Here is a 24,408-nt window from a genome sequence, read left to right as displayed (position 1 = left end):
GATCCGTAGGTCAATGGCTTCCCATCCTAAAATATATCACTTGGAATGCAGTAAAGAGTTAAATGAGAGATAAGAAAATATCTTTTATAAAGAAAATCATTCCTAATCTATAATAGAGCTAGTTAGTTATTTCATATAGTTAGTTTACTATCACACACTATTCCTAACTAATTAGTTTAGTCTCAATTATAGTTATGCATTTGTGTCTTCTGTCCTTAAACTGAAGGTTGAACCTGTTTTAAGAAGAATGTAGTTGTGATCCTATAGTATGGGAAGAGCATATAACTCTCTAACGTAACAGTATTGTATTGTTCCTGTTGACCTAAGTATGTTGTAGATAATGTCCGCTAAGAACCAGACATATGTTTAGAACACTGAGCTAAATGTGTAATAGCCATATTAGTAAGACTGAATTAGGAAATAACTGTATAGTGGGATGACTTCTTTGAAAAAGTATATAAGAAGCGACTCATGACAGTCACACACCCCCACCCCCCCCTACCTTAAGGCCCACAAGCCTTGCTACTCCAACACCTGTTGTCTTCCCTAAAAGACTGAAATACTCTTCATTTGCTACTTTACAATAGAACGGGCAAAAAGCTCAATATTTTTCTAAAGCTTATTTCATTTCTATAGGTACAGCTTTTATTTCTTATATTTTTATTTTATCTTTTGTATCCATTTTATGGTGTTGCCAAGTGTGAGTTAAATAAGTCACGCTGTTTTTAAATCAGCCTAGCACAATTTACCTAAATGCCTAAGGACACTTAAATATTATAAGTGTCACAATATTTAACAGTGGCCATGTCCTTATTCTTTCATCTTTAAGGCCTTTACTGGCTAGCCATGCAGTGGAGTACTTCGATGCATGCGATGGAGCATTGTCAAGGTTTTTCCCTGGTTTCAGGATCACTGCATCATTCAGAATCCAGAAGGGAAGCCTCCTGTAAGGAATGTGTAAGCATTGTGTGCATGCAACTCCTCAGCATATATCTTATAAAATTCCACTGGGAGGCCATCGGGGCTGGGGATCTCCCTGGACTGTAGAGCACCCAGGGCCCTCTGTACCTCTTTTAGAGTAATAGGAGAATCCCAGTTTGTCTGTATACAAAGGTGTTAAAACTGGAAAGTCAACCTCCAATAAGTAAAGACAAGCTGTAAGGAGCAAGCCATTCATTGATCGCTGCAGGGTCAGTGAGTAACTTTCCCATCGAATCAAGGATCTGATATAATCATAGATGCCGAGTGTTCCCGAGGCACGCAGGCCAGTAATCTCCTATTGAACTGCCCCGTTCAAAAATCCTTGGGTGATTGATGCAAAAGACACTTCCTAGTCAAAAGGTGTACATAGGAGTAAAGCTTCATTAGTAAGAGTCTACAGTTTGATTTCATGGTACAAGACCCACAGTATTATAGCAGACTATAATAAGACATAGGGATTCCAGGAATGAAAAATATGAGTGTTTTATCCATTTGAATGCTGGACCTAGAAGGAACATCACCAAATACATTAGCAAGTAAAAGACAAAGCTTTCAGTGTATCATAAAGACAGGAGCTTATACTGTAAACCAAACAAGGAAAACCAGCTCCATAAAGAGCCAACTCCCTTAAAACTGAGGGAGGCTTCCATCCCCAACAGGCTCTAGGCCACTTGCAGGGGGCACAATGTGCAAGACATACAGCTGTATCAAAAGTAAGGAGTCATAAGCATTCTGGCTAATAAATATGGTGGTTACTTGAACTGATACAGTTAAATATTAGCCAGGGGAACAAACCAGGAAACTTACAACTGGATGAGAGAGAGTTCTATGAGTAGCAGTGTAAGCCTGTGCAGGACAGTCAGGCATACCTAGAACATCATATAAGTATCACAAACGATGCAATATTCAAGGCCAGTGCCACAACCTCTCCTGTAGATTGGGCGGCATATATCAGAAAGCTGCAACTTGTCAAGTAGCCAGACATGCCTAGCTCGTGAACATCAAAAAGGAAAAAAGACACATAGGCTGATTAGGCGAAGCAGACGTACTCGGGGAGCTCTCAATAGAAAAATAAAGGGAGGGTAACAAAGCCCACAGAGCAAAGGATAGCAAATTACTTGCAATATGTTTCTATCCAAGAGGCAGCATCCGCCAGAGAAGTGAAGTACACACATAGCCTGGCAGGAAACCGCATACTGTATTTCATATCCTTGGCGTGAAGATTTGCTCTAACCTGGTCAAAAAAGACTTCCTCTGTCGCTGTGTCTCCACAAAGTAGTCGGAGAAAATGAGAAGCTTGGTGTTTTCATAGATCAGGGCCCCTTGGATATGAGTTTCCCACATCAATAGGTCTCAAATCTCTAAAATTCAAAAGCTTGAATATAAAAAAAAGGTATGGGGTGGTGCCCCAGGCCATGAGCTGTGGGCACATTCAACCACAAAATGAGGTGAGAAATTGGCCTGGAGCAGGATGGACTGCAACAGATTTTCAGTAAAGACTGTAGGGTCTTTACCTTCAACCTCTTCAGGCATGCCTATGATCCTCAGATTGTTCCTGCGGTTGTGATTTTCCACATTTTCAGCGCTCGCCTCCAAATGTTTCACTTTAAGAGGGTGGAGGTCTGCTCTCTGATCCCTGTGACTGTCCACCACCTCAGTGGTCTGTTCACAGAACCAATCCAGGTCCCTGCGGATGAGGCCCAGATCACTATGGATGACTTTTGTGGTGAGAGCTAATTGGCAGCTGTTACTCGACTGTTGGAGGAATTCAAAGCTTTGTGTAGCTGAAGAGCTAGGCTCCAGAGGTCCGCGGTTTGAGTCACCATATTACAGGCGAAAGCAGCGTGGGACGCCAAGGTCTCGGCACTCACCTGCTCTGTTGTGCAGCGTTGCTTCTGCCTCTGGTCATAGCCCCCTGGAGAGCAGAGGGAGATGTCAGTCCCGGTAAAGAAAAAAAAAAAAATTGTTTTTTTCCCCATATAATGCTGATGTTTGCTCGGTACAAGGCCTGGCAAACATAGAAAGTAACCTGAATGTGTTTTTTCAAAGTTTTAATTTAAGATGCTGTTTACTCCTCTCTGAATCCAGGTGTCATCTTGTTTACGTATAATTACACTCATTGTCCTGAAGTTCAAACAACCTTTCACACTCCGCAAATTTTTAAGGCTGGTACACATAGGCCAAATATTAGCCACTTCAACAGAAACCGGCTAATATTTGACCCTTGTGTACAACAGCCAGACTGGCTTTTATCAAATGGGTATGCTGAAAACCAGCATCCAATCAGCACTTGCATGCAATGGCTGAGAGCGCTGATCAGTGTGTTCTGGCAGGGGCACAGTTCACTGTGAGATCGGTGATCTTTCCCCACTGTGCTACTGTGTAGTAACATTGCTGAGTTAGTTGCAAAGATCTCCCTGTGTGTAACCCCCTCCCTCCCCCCCCCCCCCCCCCAATTACATACTCTGACAGTCAGAAGAAAGGACTTGTTAAAAATATAAAAAAAAACTTCTCAAATAAAGAAGAGGTCCATCACCTAAGAGCCCATGAGAAAACCAGGAGTCTCACTGAATGGGTTATACAAGTTTGCAATATAGCAGCCCTAGGAAGTGTTTTTTTACAAAACAAAAGAGAGGGTGACCTAGTGTATTACCATAAATTTTTATAAAAAAAACAAGTAAATATTCACAAATGCATGTCATGCACAAGCATATCTATAGATACAGATGAGTCCACCTCCAAATCCACAGTCCTCAGCTGATGGTATGGGAAGACCTCATAGCATCCAGAAACTGCTCATGTGTTTCTATGGTCATGCTCTCTTCCACAAAGTGGGAAGTGAGGGGGTGGGGGCTGAGGTTGTGGGGAGAAAAGGAGTGGAAACACTGATCACGTGAGCACAATAAACACATTATACCCAAAGAGTGTACAAGCATGGGGTCAGATGTACTTTCCAAATATATATTGCAGCTCCCTCACTGCGTACTTGTGCTCACCAGATTTGTGGTTTTCCTTTATTCCTTGTCTGCATTGTCATCTTACAGCGCCCAGTGAGTGTCTCTTGTGCTTGTATAAATTACAGTACAGCAGGAACAGATCAATCCAAAATGACAGCACCGCTCTGTAACATACGCCAAACTGTTGAGCCATAACCAGAAGTGCAGGTGCATTTGCACCCGCTACTTTCAGTGGATTGGATGTCACTTCTGGTCCACCATCTCACCAGCTCTGGTCACTTCTGGTGAGAGGAGCCGATCAGAGAGACTTAGTGGCCAGTAACAGGGAGGGCTCAGCGCAGAGCCACCTGGTAGATGGAGCTACACTTTGGGTATATCATGTATGAACTGAATATTGAATATCCTCATGTGACCAGTGTTGCCACACCTTTTCACCCCCCCAAGAAAGGGTTCATTTGGCTGAGGAAGAGGGCATTACCCTTGAAAGGCATTAGATGTTTTTGGACTCTGAGGTCTTCCAATATCATCAGCCTGATGAGTACTGTGGATTTGGAGATGGTCTCAGCTGTAGATATGCTCATGCATGGCATGCGTTTTGAGTATTTACTTGTTATTCTTTTAATAAAATTAAGTTATGGCAATGCACTAGGTCAGTTTGCCTGATCTTTTGTAGCAGACGCAAGGATGACCACAGGTCTGAGAGGGCAGCAAAACGTTCTGCACGACCTGAGAACAGGTGGTTTACTCTAGGAAGTTTTCTGCCAGTGATCAAGCACCTGGCTGGAGGTAAGCTGCATATAATGTATGGTCCAAGAATACAAGCCCTGCGTCCTGTATGATTACCGTTCTGTGTATTCCTTGGTTTTGTTTTAGAAAATCATGTATAGTGCTAGTGCAGTAACAAAATAATGTAAACATAAGTAGTTTTCCCCCAACTTTTATTGGAGCCTTCGATACAAAAGCACAACAAATTTCTGGCACAGCATTATATTTACAGAGCAAGCTTACTTTGCACAGTATAGAACCATAAAAATGTAATACAAACAAACTGAAGGAAATCACCTTATTAACATTGGTTGAAAAAATCATCCTACTGGATGCACAAACAAAACATGAATTGAGAACGAGGACAGCATTAGGCAAAGCCTGTCACACAGATTTTGTCTCAGATAAAAACAAATACTTTAACAACTGTGTAGTGTGAGGGCCTACCTCAATCTATTAAAATTAGATCCAAATAAGTACACTCACTATACACAAATGAGCTTTGTTGAACTTCTAGATCAAATCTAACTGTATGTAGCCAGTTTAAGAGCGTGAATTGTGATTATTATAAAGAACCAGTCCTATTAAACCAGATTTTGGAGCAAAAAGCCAAGATGAAGTCAGAAACAGATTTAAACCTAGACACTAGTTTCGTCCCTGCTCCCATGAGATCTGCTACAGTGTCCCAGCAAAGTGTGAACTTTTCATTGGCAGGAATGGAGATAATGGTGAGCATGTACAGGTCGTATGGCACTGAGCAGGTCACACACCAAGATCTCAGTTTAGTGGGATAGGTAAAGTATGTAGCTTGTCAAAGATGCTGGGGAGGACATTGGAGTTAACGCTTTAAAAGATAAGTGCAGTTATAACATATGTTTAAGAAAGCAACTGCACTAGTGTAGCAAAAAAAAAAAAAAAGCTGTGAGAAACGTTGGGCAGCGGCACCAGTTCTCCTCAGCCCATCCACCCCTAGCAAGCACTTGGGACACACAAAGGTTTGGGGGAGTCTGTTATATGCAGTACATTCTCCTCTAGGATCCAAATCTCATTCAACACACTTCAGTGTGCATGCAAGAGGTAGAAAGGCTTAGCAGAAGATGTGTTGCCACCTCACTGCTAAGGACTCTGCAAGCTGATTGCTGGTGCATGTATTTAAACTAGAATACTAAACATTACATATTGAACTGCCTTATCCTTTACAGAAAGCCTGTAGTGTGAGAAATAGTGGCTGCCACCACTGACCTTTTTAAAAATGCTAGTTGTGCATCTTTTAATGGGTTGAATACTTTTAGGCAGTGACCTGGGACAAGTATTCTGATCAAGAAAGGCAAGCTGGCCATGGACTGAGTGTGTGGGTGCCCCTGCCCCTCATCCACCGTGTGGCATCAAAGCCCAGAAACTGCATACTTGCGCCTGGTCAGCAACTTAACATGAAGCCACTGGTTCAATGAATGAAGTAGCATTTTCACAAGTCCTTAATGGCAGATACTTATTTTTCTTCCCACGAGGTTTACTTTATCATATCCATAAACAATTAGCAAAATCATTTAAAGAAATACTGGCTGTAGTGGTCAACAATGACATTGTGTGGAACTTTAAAGTAACTGCTAGCTTTTAAGTTTACTTCTGTTTTTATATACTGTATATCGATAACATGTTTATGCTATACCAATCAGAACTATATAATGATCTTTTTCAAAGGAAAAACTGAATGCACAAAATGGCATAGCAAAGTAGGAACTTAAAATTGAGACTGACCATTCCCCCTCAGTCTCTTTTTGGTCACGTGCACCCAATGAAAACGTAGGGCAAAAACAAAGCATTTCTTTAACATGCTTTCTTTAAGTTCCTCCTGCTAAATCAGTTTATCATGGGTTATGAGGATTCAATCTGTCCAGCTGCAAAGAAGAGCAATTTGAAAAATAAACTGCATTTAGCACTTTTTGACAGAACAGACGTGTATGTAAACCACCTTCCCCAAGACCAGCATGATGAAGTGTTTATCTTCATTTCAGTATGGTTTCCTGCTTCTGTGGTAAAATATGTCACTTTGAGGAACCAGCAGGTAAAGATGCTTATTGTGACTTTACATAGACTTGTTTTGCATGAACATTATCTATCAAGAACAAAAGTGCTAACGTCTAACACTACCTTGACTGTTCTATTGCCCATAAAGAATACGGACCGTCATCTTTTGCTCTGGTGGTTTGTTTTTTCTACTTCTGCTCACAATGTACACCATACTAGAAGCAACATAGTTTCACTTTTAGAAATGTAAATTTTTTATCCTATTTTCAGCTGCATCTAACATCTGATAGGAGGCTCAGCATTTCTCAACTCTGAAAACCAACTCCTGTTGGTGGCAGTTGTGGAGCAGTGTTTTTTTGTTTTTAAAGCGCATATTAATTTTTAGGTTTAGGATATTTTGTTTACGGGTTAGAACCTCTAGTTTTTTTTCACTGTTTTCTGTGGCCCCATTAGGGATATTTCCCCCACACTATCTGCCCCCTGGTTAGCACTGTTACAGGCCTAGAAAAGTGAGGAGAATCTCCCCAACCACTGTCAACAGAGGCAAATGCTGAAAATATGATATTTTGAGGGCACATGCTGAATGCATTTAAGAAACATTTTACATCAGTTGTTTTGAGATGGGGTATGAAACAGCATAAATATATTGACACAAGCTAAACTCAGAGTTAGTGTGTTGAACCGTATATATAATACACCTTAATTGTCTGCACAAAATTACAGGAAGGTAGTTTAACCATAGAAGATGTTGTTAACGGACTAAATTGAACAGATGAGAGAAACTAGGATAGAAATCTAGCTAACACTGAATAACTTCTTTCCAAGTAACATGTCTTGCCTCCATAACACAACAAAACACTGCCAATATATAAAAGTATTTAAAACTCAGCAGCCAAATTGGTTTTGTTGCAAAACTGACAAAGCGCTCTTTCAGAAAGGCAAGTATTCTTCCTCTATTAGTTGTCGGAGGCAGAATCATCACTTATTTGCTTGTTGGGCTCTGCAGCTTTCGATCCAGCCGTTGACCTGTATGCAACAAGAGCGGAGTATGAATTTTGGATATTTACTAAAAATTTGATTCAAAATTGAAACTTGTTATTCTAGGAAACTAAAAAAGCATTTTTTTTAAAAAAAATTGCCATTTAGGCTAAGTTCATATCTGTGTGGGTGGTGCCGCTGAGGAATGCGGACCCGCGGGCGGGTGCCATTACTTCTAATGGCACGCCGCCTGCACTGGAAAACGCAACTGTACTGGGAAACGAGGTTTCCGTGTGGGCTGCATTTTCGGAAGAAGTTCAGGGAATTCTTCCCTGCATGTCACAGGGCACGAGAGTCCATTGAAATGAATGGGCTCTTGTGTCTGTGCAAAGCGGGGCCCACACGGCTGCATATATGTGAACCGGGGCTTACAGAAGTAATGTAAGGTTTATTGTCCTTGGCGTGAAGCCAAGTTCAACAAAATGTATTACAGGGTATTTTCTTTTAAATCGTCACACCAACACCATTTGGTATAGTATCAAAAGGGTTTCCCACGTCACATGCAAATAAAGGTGAAATCCTACAACACTGCAATTTTTCTGTGTTTTTTTGGTAACTGTAGCTTGACCAATGAAATGCAATGGTTCTGACATCAAGCCAACTAGATTTTTAACAGGAAATGGTGATACAGCTGTGAACAACAAAAGTGTAATAAATCTACTAATATTGAATTGGGCAGGACATGCTCATTCACACCTATGCATTTTAATCCTTTGAATGGGTCCATGCCTCAACACACCGCAATGCTGCATGTACATTCACATACGTGTTGGTGTGCTGTGCACATATACAGCACATTAGAGCATGGGTATGAATCCAGCCTAACTCCATTCTATGTGGTACTTACCGTTTTGTGGTCTTGTCTTCTTTATCATCATTTTCCTCACCACTGTCTCCATTCTGTTGTGCTTGGTCCTGTGCTTCCCGGCCACCATTAACCGCTTTTGTATCTACAAACATATTGAATATATGATATAAAGAATATTGTTTCTGCACCATAATGCATCATTTTCTTCTCCCTAAACTGGCCGCCCTTCTCGGTCTTTCAAATAGTCCTTGCCTATCTGTCAGATATAAAATACCCTGCTAAAAGAAAACCTGTGCTGAGAGAAATATGTACGCTATATTTTCTGATGTCCTGCCAAAATCAATTATTGCAGTGTTGTTTTGCTTTAATTTTCACTACTGAGGGGTAACAATCAGATGGCCAATTTCTTGAAAATATCTTCATTTAAAAAAACAAAAAAAGTAACCATGATAAAGCAGAATTAGAAACCTGCTAAGATGGTTTCATTTTGTTTTTCTATCACAGGGGTCTGCAACCTTTAAGACATAAAGAGCCACTTGGACCCGTTTCCGAGAGGGAAAAAAAGACTGGGAGCCGCAAAACCATTGCAACATTTAAAACAAATCCGACACTGCATATATTGCAAAAAACGCTCTGGTCATGAAGGGGGTTTAAGGGCCCAGTAAGCAAAGGGTTAATCAGGGCCACAGTGCATCGTCATAATCACAATCATAGCCTTAGGTCAGTGGTGGGCAACCTTTTTTTTCGACTGAGCCAAATCTCGCCAAAACCACGATTTAAATTTATTTTGAGAGAAACATTTTTAAAACTGAAAATACATCCCCCATATAGTAATTCATCCCCCCTATAGTAATTCATCCCCCCTATAGTAATTCATCCCCCATAGTAATTCATTCCCCATATTGTGTGAATTCACTTACCTTTGCTCCGCGCGTTCCTCTCGCTGGGTTCCCGCGCCGTTCTGGTCTTCAGGGCGGACTGTGAGAGGAGAGGAGTTCGTCACGCTGCCCCGCCTACATCCTGACAGCCAATGTTTGCCAGCGGGCGCCCGGCACACAGAAGATCTGCATTAAAAGAGCCGCGGGTTGCCGACCCTATTGCCTGTCACCTGGTGGGCAGTGTGCTCCGGAGCCACAGGAAAGGTGAAAAAGAGCCGCATGTGGCTCCGGAGCCGCGGGTTGCCGACACCCGTTCTATCACATACATGAACAAAAAAAAAAAATTTTTTTTCTCTTCTTCTAGAACAGAAGTATTGAATTAAAATTCAAGGAGGTCTGGTCACTAAAATTTTCTTCTGGCTGAGGGCGTGCTCATCAGCATGCCCTTTTCTATCATTTCCCCATCAGAGTGCCCCTTTCCACATTATGTGCCCATCTGTGCCCCTTAACATAAAATAAGGGGCACTCTGATGGGCACATTTTATGTTAAGGGGCACTCTGATGGGCACATGTTATGTTGTGCCCATCAGAGTGCCCCTTAACATTCAATGTGCCTTTCCATGTGCTTTTAGTGTTGTCGCGCTTTGACCATTATGCGGTCACGCAACACTGTACCCATTAAAAATGTAATTTTTTTCACACAAATGTGAGCTTTCCTTTGGTGGTATTTAATTAGAGTTTTTTTATTTTTTGCTAAAAAAACAAACTGATTTTTCTTCGTTTTTGTTATAAAATTCTGCAAATAAACAACATTTCTTCATAAATGTAGGTCAAAATGTATTTGGTTCATTTCTTTGGTAAAAATACCCCAAATTAGTGTATATTAGTCTGTAGGAAAGTAAGAGAGTCCACAAACCATGGTATATATATCTGACAATCGATCAATGTAATGATGGCCAATCTCATTTCTTGAGACCCGAAATGCCAGCATAGTACAAATAACCCCCAAATTACCCATTTTTGGAAAATAGACAGTCCAAGGTATTTAGTAAGAGGCATGGTGAGTTTTTTAAAGGTTGTAATCTTGTTACAATTTTTTGGAACATTAAAGAAAAAAAATGTTTTAATAGATATTGTCACCAAACCAGTATGGCGTGATTATATAAATGGTGTGGCAGAGATCAGGGAAACTGACTGGTGACAGTATGTAACAAAAAAAAAAAAAAAAAAGAAAAATGTGAATTTTTTTTTTTTTTTAATTTATTACATTATTTTTTACCATTTTTTTTTTCCCCAACACAGTGACCAAAGCAATACAATGTTACCATAGTAACATTGAACTACTCTGGGCAAGTGATCAGGATTTTTTTTTTTTTTTTTTTTTTTTACACATTATGATTGCGAATACCAATGTATTTCATTGACATTTTCAAGCATTGTTACTGAATGAAACCGATTCAGTCTTTTGTTGTGATTAGCTGTGATCGGTCATGTTATGTTGTGCCCAGAGTGCCCTTTAACATTCAATGTGCCCATCAGAGTGCCCCTTTAAGACTACACCCTACCTTGAGGGCAGACAGGAGCTGTGCCCGGATCCGTGCTGGACACTTGTGTACAGGCAGAGAGCAGGAGCCAGAGAGACAGTGAGCTAAAAGGGGCGGGATTGCACACGTGATGTCATGTTGCAATGACTACCACCCTGCTCAGCGGCGGATCAGTCATTGTGGGCTGGTGGACCAGGCGGCAGCGCTGCTGGGGCCGTTCGCACACCATCATTTAGTGCCTGCTGTTCTAGAAAACTACTTCTAACCCCCAAACATTATATATTTTTAAGCAGAGGCCATACAAAGCAGTGTGATTACAGTGAAGCAGGCACATGGCCCCATAGTAACACACACAGCACACAGTTAACCCTTTGATCACCCCTCATGTTAACTCCTTCCTGCCCGGTGCCATTAGTACAGTGTCAGGTTTTTGTTTTTTTAGCACTGATCATGTATTGGTGTCACTGGGGAAGTCAGTTCCCCCCAGTGTCAGAATGCCCGCCGCAGCTCCGCTATAAGTTGCTGATCGCTGCCATTACCAGTAAAAATTTTAATTCTAGTATATATACTGCCACATTTGTAAATGCTATAACTTTCACATAAACGAATGCATTTACACGTATTAGGATTTTTTTATGTAGCGAAGACATGTAGCAGAATACATTTTGGCTTAAATTTATGATGAAATTTGATTTTTTAAAATTTTTCTTCACAGATTTAATAGCAAAAAGTCTAAAATATGGTTTATTTTTTCTCAAAATCGTTTTTTTTTGTTGTAGTACAAAAAATTCAAAATGCAAAGGCAATCAAATACCACCGAAAGAAAGCTCAATTCATGGGGAAAAAAGGACATAAATTTCATTTGGGTGCAGCGTTGAATGACCGCGCAATTGTCAGTTAAAGTAAAGAAGCACCATAATGCAAAAAATGGCCTGGTCAGGAAGGGAGGTAAATCCCCTGATCGCACTGTTAAAAGGCAGCGGGGCCCCCTTCTGCTCTTTAGCTTCTGATTCAGAAACACTGGCTGTGAAAAGGTGTAATCTTGTCATTGCCAAAAAAAATGTAGATGACACCAGCGAATATAAATAATGCTCAGTTGCCAGGCCAACCCCTTTCTGCTGCATCCCGGCCTTTTAAGAGGTTCTAAATTCTGAGAGGCAGGCATTCTGATCATGTGACTGCTGTGATTGGCAGTCACATGATCGGAAAGTTCCCAAACGCAAGTAAACTTCGTGAGCTTTCTGGTCCCCATTGGTAGCTGTGCTGGGAGCACGCAGGGCGTGACCTATTGGCACAGAAAACAGTTTACATAGAGCTGCATATACATGGCCTCTAGGCAGGTAGGCTTTAACGTACCTCCAGTGGGAAGAGGCTAAAGCATTTTTTGCTCTATTCCCATAAAGATTAATTAAAAGGAGTGCGTTCTTTTAGGGGTCCATGCAGACTGGGCTTAAAAAAAAAAAAAAAAAAGCCAGTTCCCTCAGCAGAGAACATAGTAAAACAAAATAAAACAAATGCGCCAAGGAGGCTGCTCTGCAACCTTGTGCAGTACAGCAAAGAGGTTAAGGAGGCAGCGTCGTGTTGCTTTCTTACCATCTGCTTTAACTTCTTGGACCCAGCAGAAGCATGCAATTGTGGGGGCACTTCCAGAGCGGCCCCATTTACTTGAATGGGTCTTGACTGACAGGTGGCAGCATCTGCCAAAAGCAACAGGTGTAATTCCTTCTGTGGCATGTGTACACCTTTGGCGGCAGCAGCATAGATTGGGGGCGGTAAAACCGTGACTCAACTGCAAGGTTTTACCACTCCCCAACAAGCCCTAAGAGTGCCGCTGCCAGATGCAACTAAGGGCTCATTCACAAGTGCAGCAGGCACTGCTGCTCCTCTGCAAAGCAATCAGAGTGTTTGACAGGTGATGAGGTCATATGTTGCCTCCTCACCACCTGATTTAAGCCCATCAGGTGGGTTAGTAGAAGCACCCCCCAAATGACCCCTTTTTGGAACGTAGACACTCCAAAGTATTTGCTAAGAAACATGGGGAGATTTTACAGATCTATTTTTTTGCCACGTTTTTGGAAAACTAAGAAAGTAAATGAAAATGTATTTTTTCTTTTATTCTTTTTCAAAACCCTGAGACAAAAATGATATCTGCAAAATGCTCACCATGCCTCTTATTAAATTTGTGTTTGTACTATCCTGGCATTTTAAGGCCTCCAAAAACGGTGATAGGTAGTGAGGAAGTGATATGAGGAAATATGGCCTTTGAAAGCCTGGGAGGTGGTCATTGGATTTTGGGGCCTGTATGTAGCTAGGCTGCCAAAAAGTCTCTCATATGTGGTATCCCCATACTTGGGAGAAGTAGCGGAATGTGTTTTGGGGTGTTATTCCACATATACCCATGGCATGCGTAAGCAATAATAATTTGACAACTTTGTGTGAAAAAAAAAAATTGTCATTTTCAAAAAATTTGTGGCAAACAAATGTTCCATGGACTCAACATGCCTCTCAGCAAATTCCCTGTGGTGTCTACTTTCTAAAAAAAAAATAAGTCAGTTGGGGGGTTTTTGTACTGCCCTGGCATTTTAGCACTTCAAGAAATGTGATAGGCAGTCAGAAAGTAAAAGCTGCATAAATTCCAATATATGTATAAACACACAGTTTGTTGACGCTATAACTTTCACACAAACCAATTAATGTACACTGCTCAAAACAATAAAAGGAACACTTTTTAATCAGAGTACAGCATCAAGTCAATTAAACTCCAGGCATATTGATCTGGTCAGTTAAGTAGCAGAGGGGGTTGGTAATCAGTTTCATCTGCTTTTGTGTTAATGAAATTAACAGGTGCACTAGATGGGCAACAATGAGACGACCCCCAAAACAGGAATGGTTTTACAGGCGGAGGCTTCTGACTTTTTTCCCTACTCATTTTTTCTGACTGTTTTTGACTAGTTTTGCATTTGGCTAGGGTCAGTGTCACTACTGGTAGCCTGAGGCGATACCTGGACCCTACAGAGGTTGCACAGGCAATATGTGCCATGGTCCTTAGATGCAGATTTTTGGTTAAAGAACTGAGCACAGTGCATGTTTATGCACCTATGGGAAAGTGTCCATTGAAAACAATGCAGCTGCGTTCAGATTCGTAAGCACGTTTTTATTTACTTTTTTTACAGCCATGTTAAACCTTAATTTGCAGACAGTAGAGACTGGATTTGACAGACACTGAATTAAAATGCATTGACTGCATCAAACTGCTGTATATGGAAACCATCACTGCCAAACTCACCTGAGCTTGATTCTTTCTCTGGCTTCTTGTGAGGTCCCCGCTTTCCTGAATCCTTGGATTTATTAGCTTCCTCCTGTTGTCTCTGTTCTGCTAAAGACTTATTAAGAACCTGCGTTATTACAGAGTCTCCTTCTCCAACAAGGAACATATTCTTGAACTTGTTATAAAGCATGGAGGCCTTCTCCATTATAACCTGACTGGCTTTAAACCGACGAATCTATCAAGGAGAAAGCAAAAATGTTAAAGATTTTTTTACATTTTTTCATTTCTAATTCTTTACGCAACTGCTTCTAAAAGCAAAATTTAAACGGGAGATATTTAACAAAACTGGAACAGAATTTGGAGCAGCTGAGCATGGCAACTAATCAGCTTCACTTCAGCTTGTTGCAAAATAATCTAGAAGTTGACTGGTTGTTGTACACAGCTGCTCTACATTATGAGCTGCTCCAGTTTTGATAAATTCCCCTCAATCTATATTTGGTGGGAACAAACTATAACTGCCCTCTTTAAAGAAATTTAATAAGGCTTCCTACATTTTTGCATGCTTGTACTTCCATATATTTCTGTTAAACATAAAAAAACAAAAATGTAGATTAGGCACTGAACAGATTAGCTACCACCATCACTCTACCTGTTTAAAAATTGCAGAAATAAAATATCAACCACCAATGACAAATGCATATTTCTGAAATATTCAACACAGACTTGTATTTTGAAAAGGAGCAGAGGAGAGGACGTTCGAATTACCTGTAAATTCTATATCTTTGTGTACAGTACCATTACACTGGCAACATATTCAAAACACCATAGGTTACAAGGTTCATACCTTCAGGTGATTGGACACTGGCAAATGTCCGAGAACAGGTCTGCCCTATAACCTACCCGACTCATCAGTAAGTTCTCAGTAAGAATATAGGGAGGGTGGCCTGTGTCCCGTACTCAAAGATACTGTTTAAATTATTAAAGATACAGTTTAAATTCCTTTGATATTTTTTGTTTTTATTTAAACATTTATTACATTTTTCAGATAAATACATATCACATTTATAATCTCATAAAACCAACCCATAAATTTTATTCAATTCTGTTCTTTTCCCACTCCCCCCCCCCCCCCCCCCCCCCCCCCCCGTCACCAACTCTACCATACTTTCGCCACTTCTAGTTAGAAATAAGGGAGATATACTTGCTATACACTCTACCCACTTCTATTCAACTTTAACTTAAACTCCTCCCACTTGCCCCATCTCAGGTAATATGGTCCCATCTTATCTTCTTGTATATGAATCATTTTTTCCATCCTACTGATTTGTTCAACTCTCTCCATCCAGTCCTCCTCTCTCGGCACCTCTACTTTCCACCAGAACTTGGCTATTAACCATTTTGCTGCATTTAGATAATACCAAATACCAGTCTCCTTATATTTGTTCACAGAGTACTCTGTACAGTGAAAGAGACAAGTCTCTGGATCCAAACCAACCTCAATTTCAGTTATCTTCCTAATTAAATTCACTATCTCCTTCCATGACAATTTAATTTTTGGACATCCCCACCATACATGATACACCGTGCCACTCTCTCCACATCCTCTCCAACACCACCGTGACTTCTCATCACACATCTTATTTTCCACTTCCGATGTAATATGCCACCTTGTCAAACACTTATAATTCACCTCCACCTCTCTCATGGATATATTTTCGTGAATTAGTCTAAATATTTTCCTCTGTTTTTCCTCATCAATTTCCACTCCCAAATCTCTTTCCCAATTAACTATATACATTGGCTTTGAATTTGTGTCTAAATCAGTGAGAATTTTATATATCTTTGCTATTCCGTGTCTCCCATCTCCCCTTGATTCAAGTAATCTCTCAAACAGGTTCCACTCTTTTCTAGATCTTAGGGGTTTTGGGAGATTCCTAACAAAGTGCTTCAATTGGTGATATCTCCATTCATCTATCTTTGTGAAAACTTCTCCACCCTCCTTCTCCAAATCCTTAAGTGATTTCAATTCCCCCTCCACCATTATAGCTCTCAACTGGGCATTTTCCTTCTTAATCCATTTTCCCCACAATCTTCTCCCGCCTTGGGGGAAAAATTTTTGTGTTCCTTAGTGGCATTAATTGTGAGTTAAACTCCCATCCCAATTGTTTGTGCATTACATCCCAAACTCTCAAAACATTCAAAGTGTACAAACTAGTGTTATTCTCTACATTGTGCTGGAACCCATACAACTTCCCTCAATATCCTTCCACTCAGTGTATTTTCAATTTTAACCCAACTTTTCTCAGTGTTATGTGTCCAATCAAATATTCTTGACAAAATTACTGCTTTATAGTATCTTTTAAAGTCTGGCACTTCCATGCCCCCCCGCTCTTTAGTTCTACTTAAAACTTCATAAGATATTCTAGGTTTTTTTATTCCTCCATATATATCTTATTTTTTTAATTATCTTAAAATAAGCCTCAGGGAATTTGATGGGGACCATTTGGAATTTATATAGGATTTTAGGTATAATCATTTTTATCAAGTTTATACGTCCTAACCAAGTCGGGACTCCTCCTCCCATTTTCCTTAATTCTAGCCTTATCTCGTTTAGTAATGCAATATAATTTAGTTTATATAAATTCTGATATGATGTCGTAAGTTTTATTCCTAAATACTTTAACTCTTTTTTTCCCATTTAAAAGGGAAATTCTCTTTGTAAGTTTTCCCTTTCACTATTTGAGAGATTAATATTCAATATCTCCGTCTTAGTTATATTGATTTTCAGGTTTGATATTTCCCCATATTCCCTCAAGCACTTCATTAAATTTGGGAGTGTTATCCTGGGATTCCCCACATAAAACAAGAGATCATCAGCAAATGCAGCCATCTTATGTTCTCTATCTGAATACCCGTAATGTCCACATTCATCCTAATTGTAGCTAGTAGAGACTCCAAGGACAAGACATACAATAATGGAGACAACGGGCACCCCTGTCTTGTACCATTTGACATCTCTAAAGGTTCAGACCTCTTGCCTTTTACCATAATTACTGCGGAAGGCCCACTATATAACTTTCTTATCCACTCTCTCATCCTACCACCTATCCCCAGGGCTTCTAAAGTATCCATCATGAAGCCCCTGCTAACTCTATCAAATGCCTTTTCCGCGTCAATCGACAACACCACTGCCGGGTTCTTCCCTTTTCTACTATTTTGAATAAGCAACAAGGATCTCAATCAGTTATCCCTGCCCTCTCTTCCTGGAACAAATCCCATCTGATCTTCATGGATCCAATCAGGCATCAACTCCTTCAACCTGTTTGCCAAAACCTTTGCATATAACTTGGTATCCGTATTCAACAGTGAAATAGGTCTATAACTTGCACACTGGGATTCAACCTTTCCTTCTTTATGAATACCACATGAGCTTGTAGGGATTCCCTCATCTCCATCTCTCCCCCCAAAGCATTCATATATATCTTCAATCTGGGTATCAACAATTCATTATATTTTTATAATATTTCACCGTGTAACCATATGGTCCTGGACTTTTCCCAGACTTAGAGCTTTTTAATGCTACTTTTATTTCTTCATGTGTGATCTCTGAGTCTAGAAACTTCATATGTACTTCATTAAGTTTTGGCAAACCTGCATTTTTTAAATATATGTCTCTTTTTAACTTTCCCGATTTATTTATAGTATCATGTGGGGTGATATTATACAGCTTACTATAATATTCCCTGAACACCTTAACAATATCTTTAGTTGAATACATCATTTCTCCTTTGGGGTTTTTTATATTTTCAATATAATTCCTATTCTTCCATTTCCTCAGATTTTTCATTAAATACTTTCCTGGTTTCTCTCCCCATTTATATCTTTCACGTAGGACTTTATTAAAAACTCTTCTTTTTTCCCTCTTCCATCAATAACTCTAATTCTTTTTTTTAATTTTCTGATTTATCTCTTTTGTTGTTCTATTTTTGTATATCTGTTCAAGCTCTAATAGTTCCTTTAAAAGTCCTTTCATTCTCTCTCTCCTTTTTTCTTTCTAGCCCCAATCGCAATGAGTATGCCTCTTATGTAAGCCTGATGCGCCTCCCATACTGTAGCAAATCGACACTTCTCCCGTATCATGCTCCTCAAAGAATCTCTTCCTCTATCTTCTTATCGGTCTCTTGATCCAGGAGAAGTGCTTCATTCAACTTCCACATCAGACCTCCCGTCTTCTGCCTACCCCTTCCTAATTTCATTGTGACAGAAGCATGGTCTGATATTAACCCAACGTCTATATTTACTTTAAACCACAGATTCCAAAAGTCGATGTTCTATTGATATATAATCCAATCTCGAGTACATCCTGTGTGCATTTGAGAAGAAAGTATAATCTCTATCTTTCAAGTGCTTAATTCTCCAGGTATCTACCAATTGGCATTCCTGTATTGATAGATTATACTTCTCAAATGCACACAGGATGTACTCGAGATTGGATTATATATCTTTCAAGTGCTTAATTCTCCAGGTATCTACCAATTGGCATTCCTGTATTGTTTTCTTCAGTTGTCTCAAAGACCTACCTCCCTCTCTCTGCACACTAGATGATGTATCCATCTGTGGATCCATACAAACATTAAAATCTCCAGCCACTATCAAATAACCTTTTTTAAATCCATCAACTTTTTTAAAATACTTTTTAAAAATAACTCTGGTTTCTTATTTGGACAGTAAATATTAGCTACGGTACACTCAATCTTTTGCAGTTTACCCCTTAAAAACAAAAATCTTCCCTCCGGGTCTGTTTCTCTCCCCTCCAATTCAAATCTTATATTCTTTGCGAACCCTATTGCTATTCCCTTTGCCCTCTTAATTAGGGAATCTGCATAGTACCATGTTGGGTAATATCTAGATTTCAGCCTAACTTTTGATTCTATTTCCAAGTGTGTCTCCTGCAAGAATACCACAGCTGATTCTCTATGCTGTAACTCCTTAAATAATCTAAATCTTTTCCCAGGACAGTTTAATCCATTTACATTATAAATTATAAATTGAATTTCTTCCATCTTTCTACTGTTTTTGTTCCCATCTTCCTCTCCTCTTCTCTTTTATATCTCCTCCCTCCTTGCTGAGTGGTGACTTTACTCCCCCTACTCACCCCCCCACCCACCCCTCCCGGTTCCCTCCCCCCAACACCCCTCCCCTTTTTAGGCCTCTAGTTTGCCTATTAATCATTTGTGGGTCTAATCTACACACACCCTTGATTAAACCTTAGGGCTAAACTGCATTCATATGCAGCACTCCCTCCTTCCAACCACCCTACTTACCCTCCATCTATTTATTTCCATTAGCTTTATTTTTCACGGTGCGTGGAGAAGAGGAGAGAGAGAGAAAAAGTTAAAAAAAACAAAAAAAAACAAAAAAAAAAAACACCTCTTTACTCATCCTCATATTCTAACAGTCTGCCAAACTCCTTTCCCCTAACATCCATTTCTCCCTCTTCTTCCCATCCACGGATAATTATGCTATTTAATTCCAGTCTATCGCAAAAGTCTCTCAGGTCCTCTGGAAATCTCAGATATGCTGCAACACCATTCTTCCATCCGATTAAACACTCTGGTTTTCCCCATCTATAGTGTACATTCCGTTCTCTCATCTGCTCAAGTAGAGGTTTCAAAGATCTCCTTCTCCACAAAGTCTCAAGTGATACAGTTGTGGCCAAAATTATTCAACCCCCACTGAAATTGAGTGTTTTGGCCAGTTTGACATTGCTTTTGATCATTCAGTCATCTTGCTTACATTTACATTAAAGAGGCACTTGTAGGTCAGACAAATATAACATAACAGTTATAATGAAATAACCACAAATGTCTTTTCTGTGCTCACAGCATTATCAGTTTTATTCAACCCCCAAGTGACATTCAATCTTAGTACTTAGTACAGCATCCTTTTACAGTTATAACAGCTTTTAAACGTGAAGCATAGCTTGACACAAGTGTCTTGCAGCGATCTACGGGTATCTTCGCCCATTCTTCATGGGCAAAGGCCTCCAGTTCAGTCACATTCTTAGGCTTGCGCACTGCAACTGCTTTCTTTAAGTCCCACCAGAGGTTCTCAATCGGATTTAAGTCTGGTGACTGCGATGGCCACTCCAAAATGTTCCAGCCTTTCCTCTGCAACCATGCTCTAGTGGACTTGGAGGTATGCTTGGGATCATTGTCCTGTTGAAAGGTCCAACGTCTCCCAAGCCTCAGGTGTGTGACGGACTGCATCACGTTTCCATCCAATATCTCCTGGTACTGAAGAGAATTCATGGTACCTTGCACACGCTGAAGCTTCCCTGTACCTGCAGAAGCAAAACAGCCCCAAAGCATGATTGACCCTCCACCATGCTTCACAGTAGGCAAGGTGTTCTTTTCATCATAGGCCTTGTTCTTCCTCCTCCAAACATAGCGTTGATCCATGGGCCCAAACAGTTCTAATTTTGTTTCATCAGTCCACAGAACACTATCCCACAACTTTTGTGGTTTGTCCACATGGCTTTTGGCATACTGCAGTCGACTCTTCTTATTCTTTGGAGACAGCAAGGGGGTACGCCTGGGAGTTCTGGCACGGAGGCCTTCATTACGCAGTGTGCGTCTTATTGTCTGGGCTGAAACTTCTGTACCCACATCTGACAAATCTTTTCTCAGTTCCTCAGCAGTCACACGGGGACTTCTCTCCACTCTACGCTTCAGGTAGCGCACAGCAGTCGAAGTCAGCATCTTCTTTCTGCCACGACCAGGTAGCGTTTCAACAGTGCCCTTTGCCTTGAATTTGCGAATGATGCTTCCTAAGGTGTCTCTTGGTATGTTTAACATCTTTGCAATCTTCTTATAGCCATTGCCCTTCCTGTGAAGAGAAATCACCTCTTCTCTTGTCTTCCTGGACCATTCTCTTGCCTTCACCATGTTTGTAACCACACCAGTAAATGTCTAGAAGGAGCTGAGTATCACAGTCATTTTAAAGCTGCCTAATTGGTGCTTATTATGCTTGATTGCTGCTCGGTGACATCCACAGGTGTTTTCAATACCTGATGGAAAGCACCTGTATGAACCTCTGTTCTTCAGAGTGGTAGTCTTTAAGGGGTTGAATAATTGTGGCAATGAAGAAACCACATAAGAACCATTTACTACTGTATTACATAAACAATTGATGTCATTTTAGTTGCATTTGGGTAGTTACAACGTCCTTGTAGGATTTGATTCTGAATACAATTCCAAATGTACACTATAGTCCCTAAACCCCTTTACAGCATTGGGGGTTGAATAATTTTGGCCACAACTGTAAGTCTGCAAAGATCTGGATATTCATTTCTCCATACTTGTTTTCCCTTTGATCCTTCTTCAAATCTCCTCCTTATCCCCATACCCGTGCAGATAAGCAATTGTATCTCTTGGTTTTTCCTTCTCCTTGCCTTGGTAGAACTTTCCTGATCTATAGACTCCCTCCAACTTAACTAACGTTGTTTCAGGTCTATCCAGAATGGAGTTAAAAATTTTACAAACGGTTTCTCTCACTTCTTCTCCTTTAGGTTACAAGGAGTCCCAGAAATATTTAAAGTTGTTTCTCCTGTCTCTGTTTTCTTGTACTTCCATCTTATACAGCAATTTTTTCTGAATGTTCCCAATAGTAGCAATCCTTTTTCCTAAATCTACGATGTTTTGGGTACGATTAACTTTTTCCTCCGTTTCTTCCACTCTCGATAGCAGATGCCTCAAATCCTGTCGTATGTTTGTCGTTTCTTGCTTTAAGGCTTTTTCCAGGTTTTTAAACATTTCTGCCATTTCTTTTATTCGGTACTTGTAAATCATTTTCCAGATCTTTCCTCTCTATGTTTTCTAACTTTTGTTGACTACTATTATTCAGGCCCAACGATAATCTAGGGCTGTTTTCCAGGCTGATTTCCATTTCCCCTTTATCATTTCCACCTTGAGACCTTTCTGGTGTCACATTCCCCTGGGACGTATATTTTTTTAATCATACCCGTCTGGGACCCTTTAAGTCCACTTCCTTTGGCACTCTTATTCTTCATCTCTCCTGTATATTTATTTCTCTTTAATCATCCTGAGGGAGACTTTAGGTTATATATTAGGGTACCAGCCTTGGTCTGTTCTTTCTCAGTTAACCCTTCCTTGCCTCTTCTCTTCCCAAGCCAGTAACCTCTTTCTTCCAGATATCTTAACACCCCCCCCCCCCCCCCCCCCAGGAATCTCCCTGTTCTCCTTTAAGGGATTTTTAAATAATTTCTCACACAGTCCATGACACCATGAATTCATATTTTACTTATCGGCTTAGTCCATCTTCACTCACCCTCCATGTAAATTCTCCTGTGAGCTGGCCCCAGACCACTGCTGTCCACCTCTCTCTCCTGGGATGTGTCTCAGGGGGGATTCCTACGGGGTCCCAGCAGTCCTCTGCCGTCTGCTGTTTGATATCCGACTGCTGCCTCCGCTGCTTCTGCTGCCCGGCAGGTTAGAGATTAAACCGGCTTGTTCCTCTTCTCTGAACGCCGGCCGGCTTCTCCCCTTCCCAATGCTCCTTTGCGGCTGACCACGTGGTCATGCCGCGTCACTTAGTCACCTCGGAAACCGCACCTCCGTCTCTCAGGTCGCCGGGAGATAGTCTCCTATGGATCGGGGCCGACTACTGCTCCTGCCCCTCTCCCTGTTCCAGCATCCCACATCCCAGGCTCGGCTGACTCAGGTAGGGCTCCACGCACCGCTACATGAGGGTTCACAGGGTGGTGGCTATGGAGGTTTGCCGAAGAGCACTCACAGCGTGCTCTCCTGCGCCGCCATGCTCAGGCTCCGCCCCCCCCACGAAATTCCTTTGATATTAAAAGTAGAACTAAAGGCACTTTGTTTTTCATCTTGGATAGAATAAGGGAGGGTTATAACCCTGTCAAATTTTTTTTAACCATCTGTGTTGCACTGTGGATGTTTTCCTTCACTTCCAGTCCCATAGTGAAAAGGAAGTGAGAAGAAATCCCTCCAAAGTGAAGGAATCCCTGTCCTTCGAGTCACCAAAACTAGGTACATATTGGAAGATTTCCCCTCTATTCCTGATCTAGGGGCAAACCCAAAATTTGAGATCTTACTTTCACTTTTGATAAAAAGGTAAAAGACGACAGAGGGTGAAAAAACAGGAAACAGAACAGGGACACAGACAATCCCTCACTCTATCCAAAGCAAAAAAAAAAAAGCTATGCCTTTAGATATACGTTTATCGTACAGTACAGAACACAGACAATTTATTCAAGCACCATGAATGTCCCAAAGCAATAGAAGGGGGGCAACGACTGGGCAAATGAGCGCTGCCAAAAGGCCTAAGAAACAGGGTTAAAACGCTGTTCAGGTTCAGATTGCACTTGCAGCTGAAAGCGGCATCCACAGAAGATTGGAAAAATTTAACAAATTTAAAAGTAAGCACAGAAGACAAGGTGGTGGCCTTAGAGGCTTGGCACCTAAAGGCCCAGGATACATCAACAGGGTTGCTTGAAAGGGCACTAAAGGCAGGAGAAGGCATTGTTTATAAATCCTTTATGAACTGTGCATTGATGGATTTTAAATCAGAGTGCCCCCTCTGTGAGGTCCACTAGAAAGAGGCAAGGGAAAAAAAAAAAAAAAAAGAAGGGGATTGCCTTGGGCGCTACACAACCTTGTCGTGTAACTTTGAGGAAATGTTCTTTACTGGAAAGGGCTGCCAATTCATAAATATGCCTGGCACATGTTCGCGATCAAACAGGTTAGATGTCTGTGTACCAGATTCTTGCTAGAAAAATCCCAGTCTTCCTCTCTTGCTATATTTTGTGGACCAGGCAAGGTACAAAGCTCCGCGGAGGGAAAGCATAAACTAGCCTTAACTGAGACCAGGGGATAATGAACATCCAAGGCCAGAGCTAGAAGATCCCCAGTGTTGGTTACAAACACAAAAAGGTTGTTGTATCTGGAGGCTAAGGTGTCCCTCCCCAAACTACTCCCCAGCCTGAGACTTGATCTGTTGTATAAACTTTCCAATTGTCGGTAAGGATTTTCCCCACTGTTAGACTGCGAGTTAATGTTAAACAGTGATCACCAGAACAAGGACTTTGGGAGGATAGAAG

General features: G+C 40.8%; 1 protein-coding gene across 1 annotated transcript in view; it reads right to left on the bottom strand.

Moving 5' to 3' along the window:
* Positions 1-4,859: 4,859 nt before the first annotated feature.
* The window catches only part of PSIP1 (PC4 and SRSF1 interacting protein 1), a 115,577-nt gene continuing 96,028 nt past the window's right edge, over positions 4,860-24,408 (bottom strand). Inside the window, exons 15-17 of the mRNA XM_089678075.1 lie at positions 14,286-14,502; positions 8,617-8,719; positions 4,860-7,757 (exon numbers count right to left, since the gene is read on the bottom strand). Of these exons, the coding sequence (XP_089534201.1) occupies positions 7,688-7,757; positions 8,617-8,719; positions 14,286-14,502 (390 nt within the window). The 3' untranslated portion in view covers positions 4,860-7,687. The remainder of the gene's footprint in view (positions 7,758-8,616; positions 8,720-14,285; positions 14,503-24,408) is intronic.

The sequence above is a fragment of the Staurois parvus genome, unplaced genomic scaffold (assembly GCF_062004578.1).
Source record: "Staurois parvus isolate SC_StPar_1 unplaced genomic scaffold, SC_StPar_1.0 ptg000198l, whole genome shotgun sequence".
In the NCBI taxonomy this organism is placed as follows: Eukaryota; Metazoa; Chordata; class Amphibia; order Anura; family Ranidae; genus Staurois; species Staurois parvus.
Note: the sequence above shows the minus strand (reverse complement) of the source record. Positions and strands in the feature narration are given on the sequence as shown.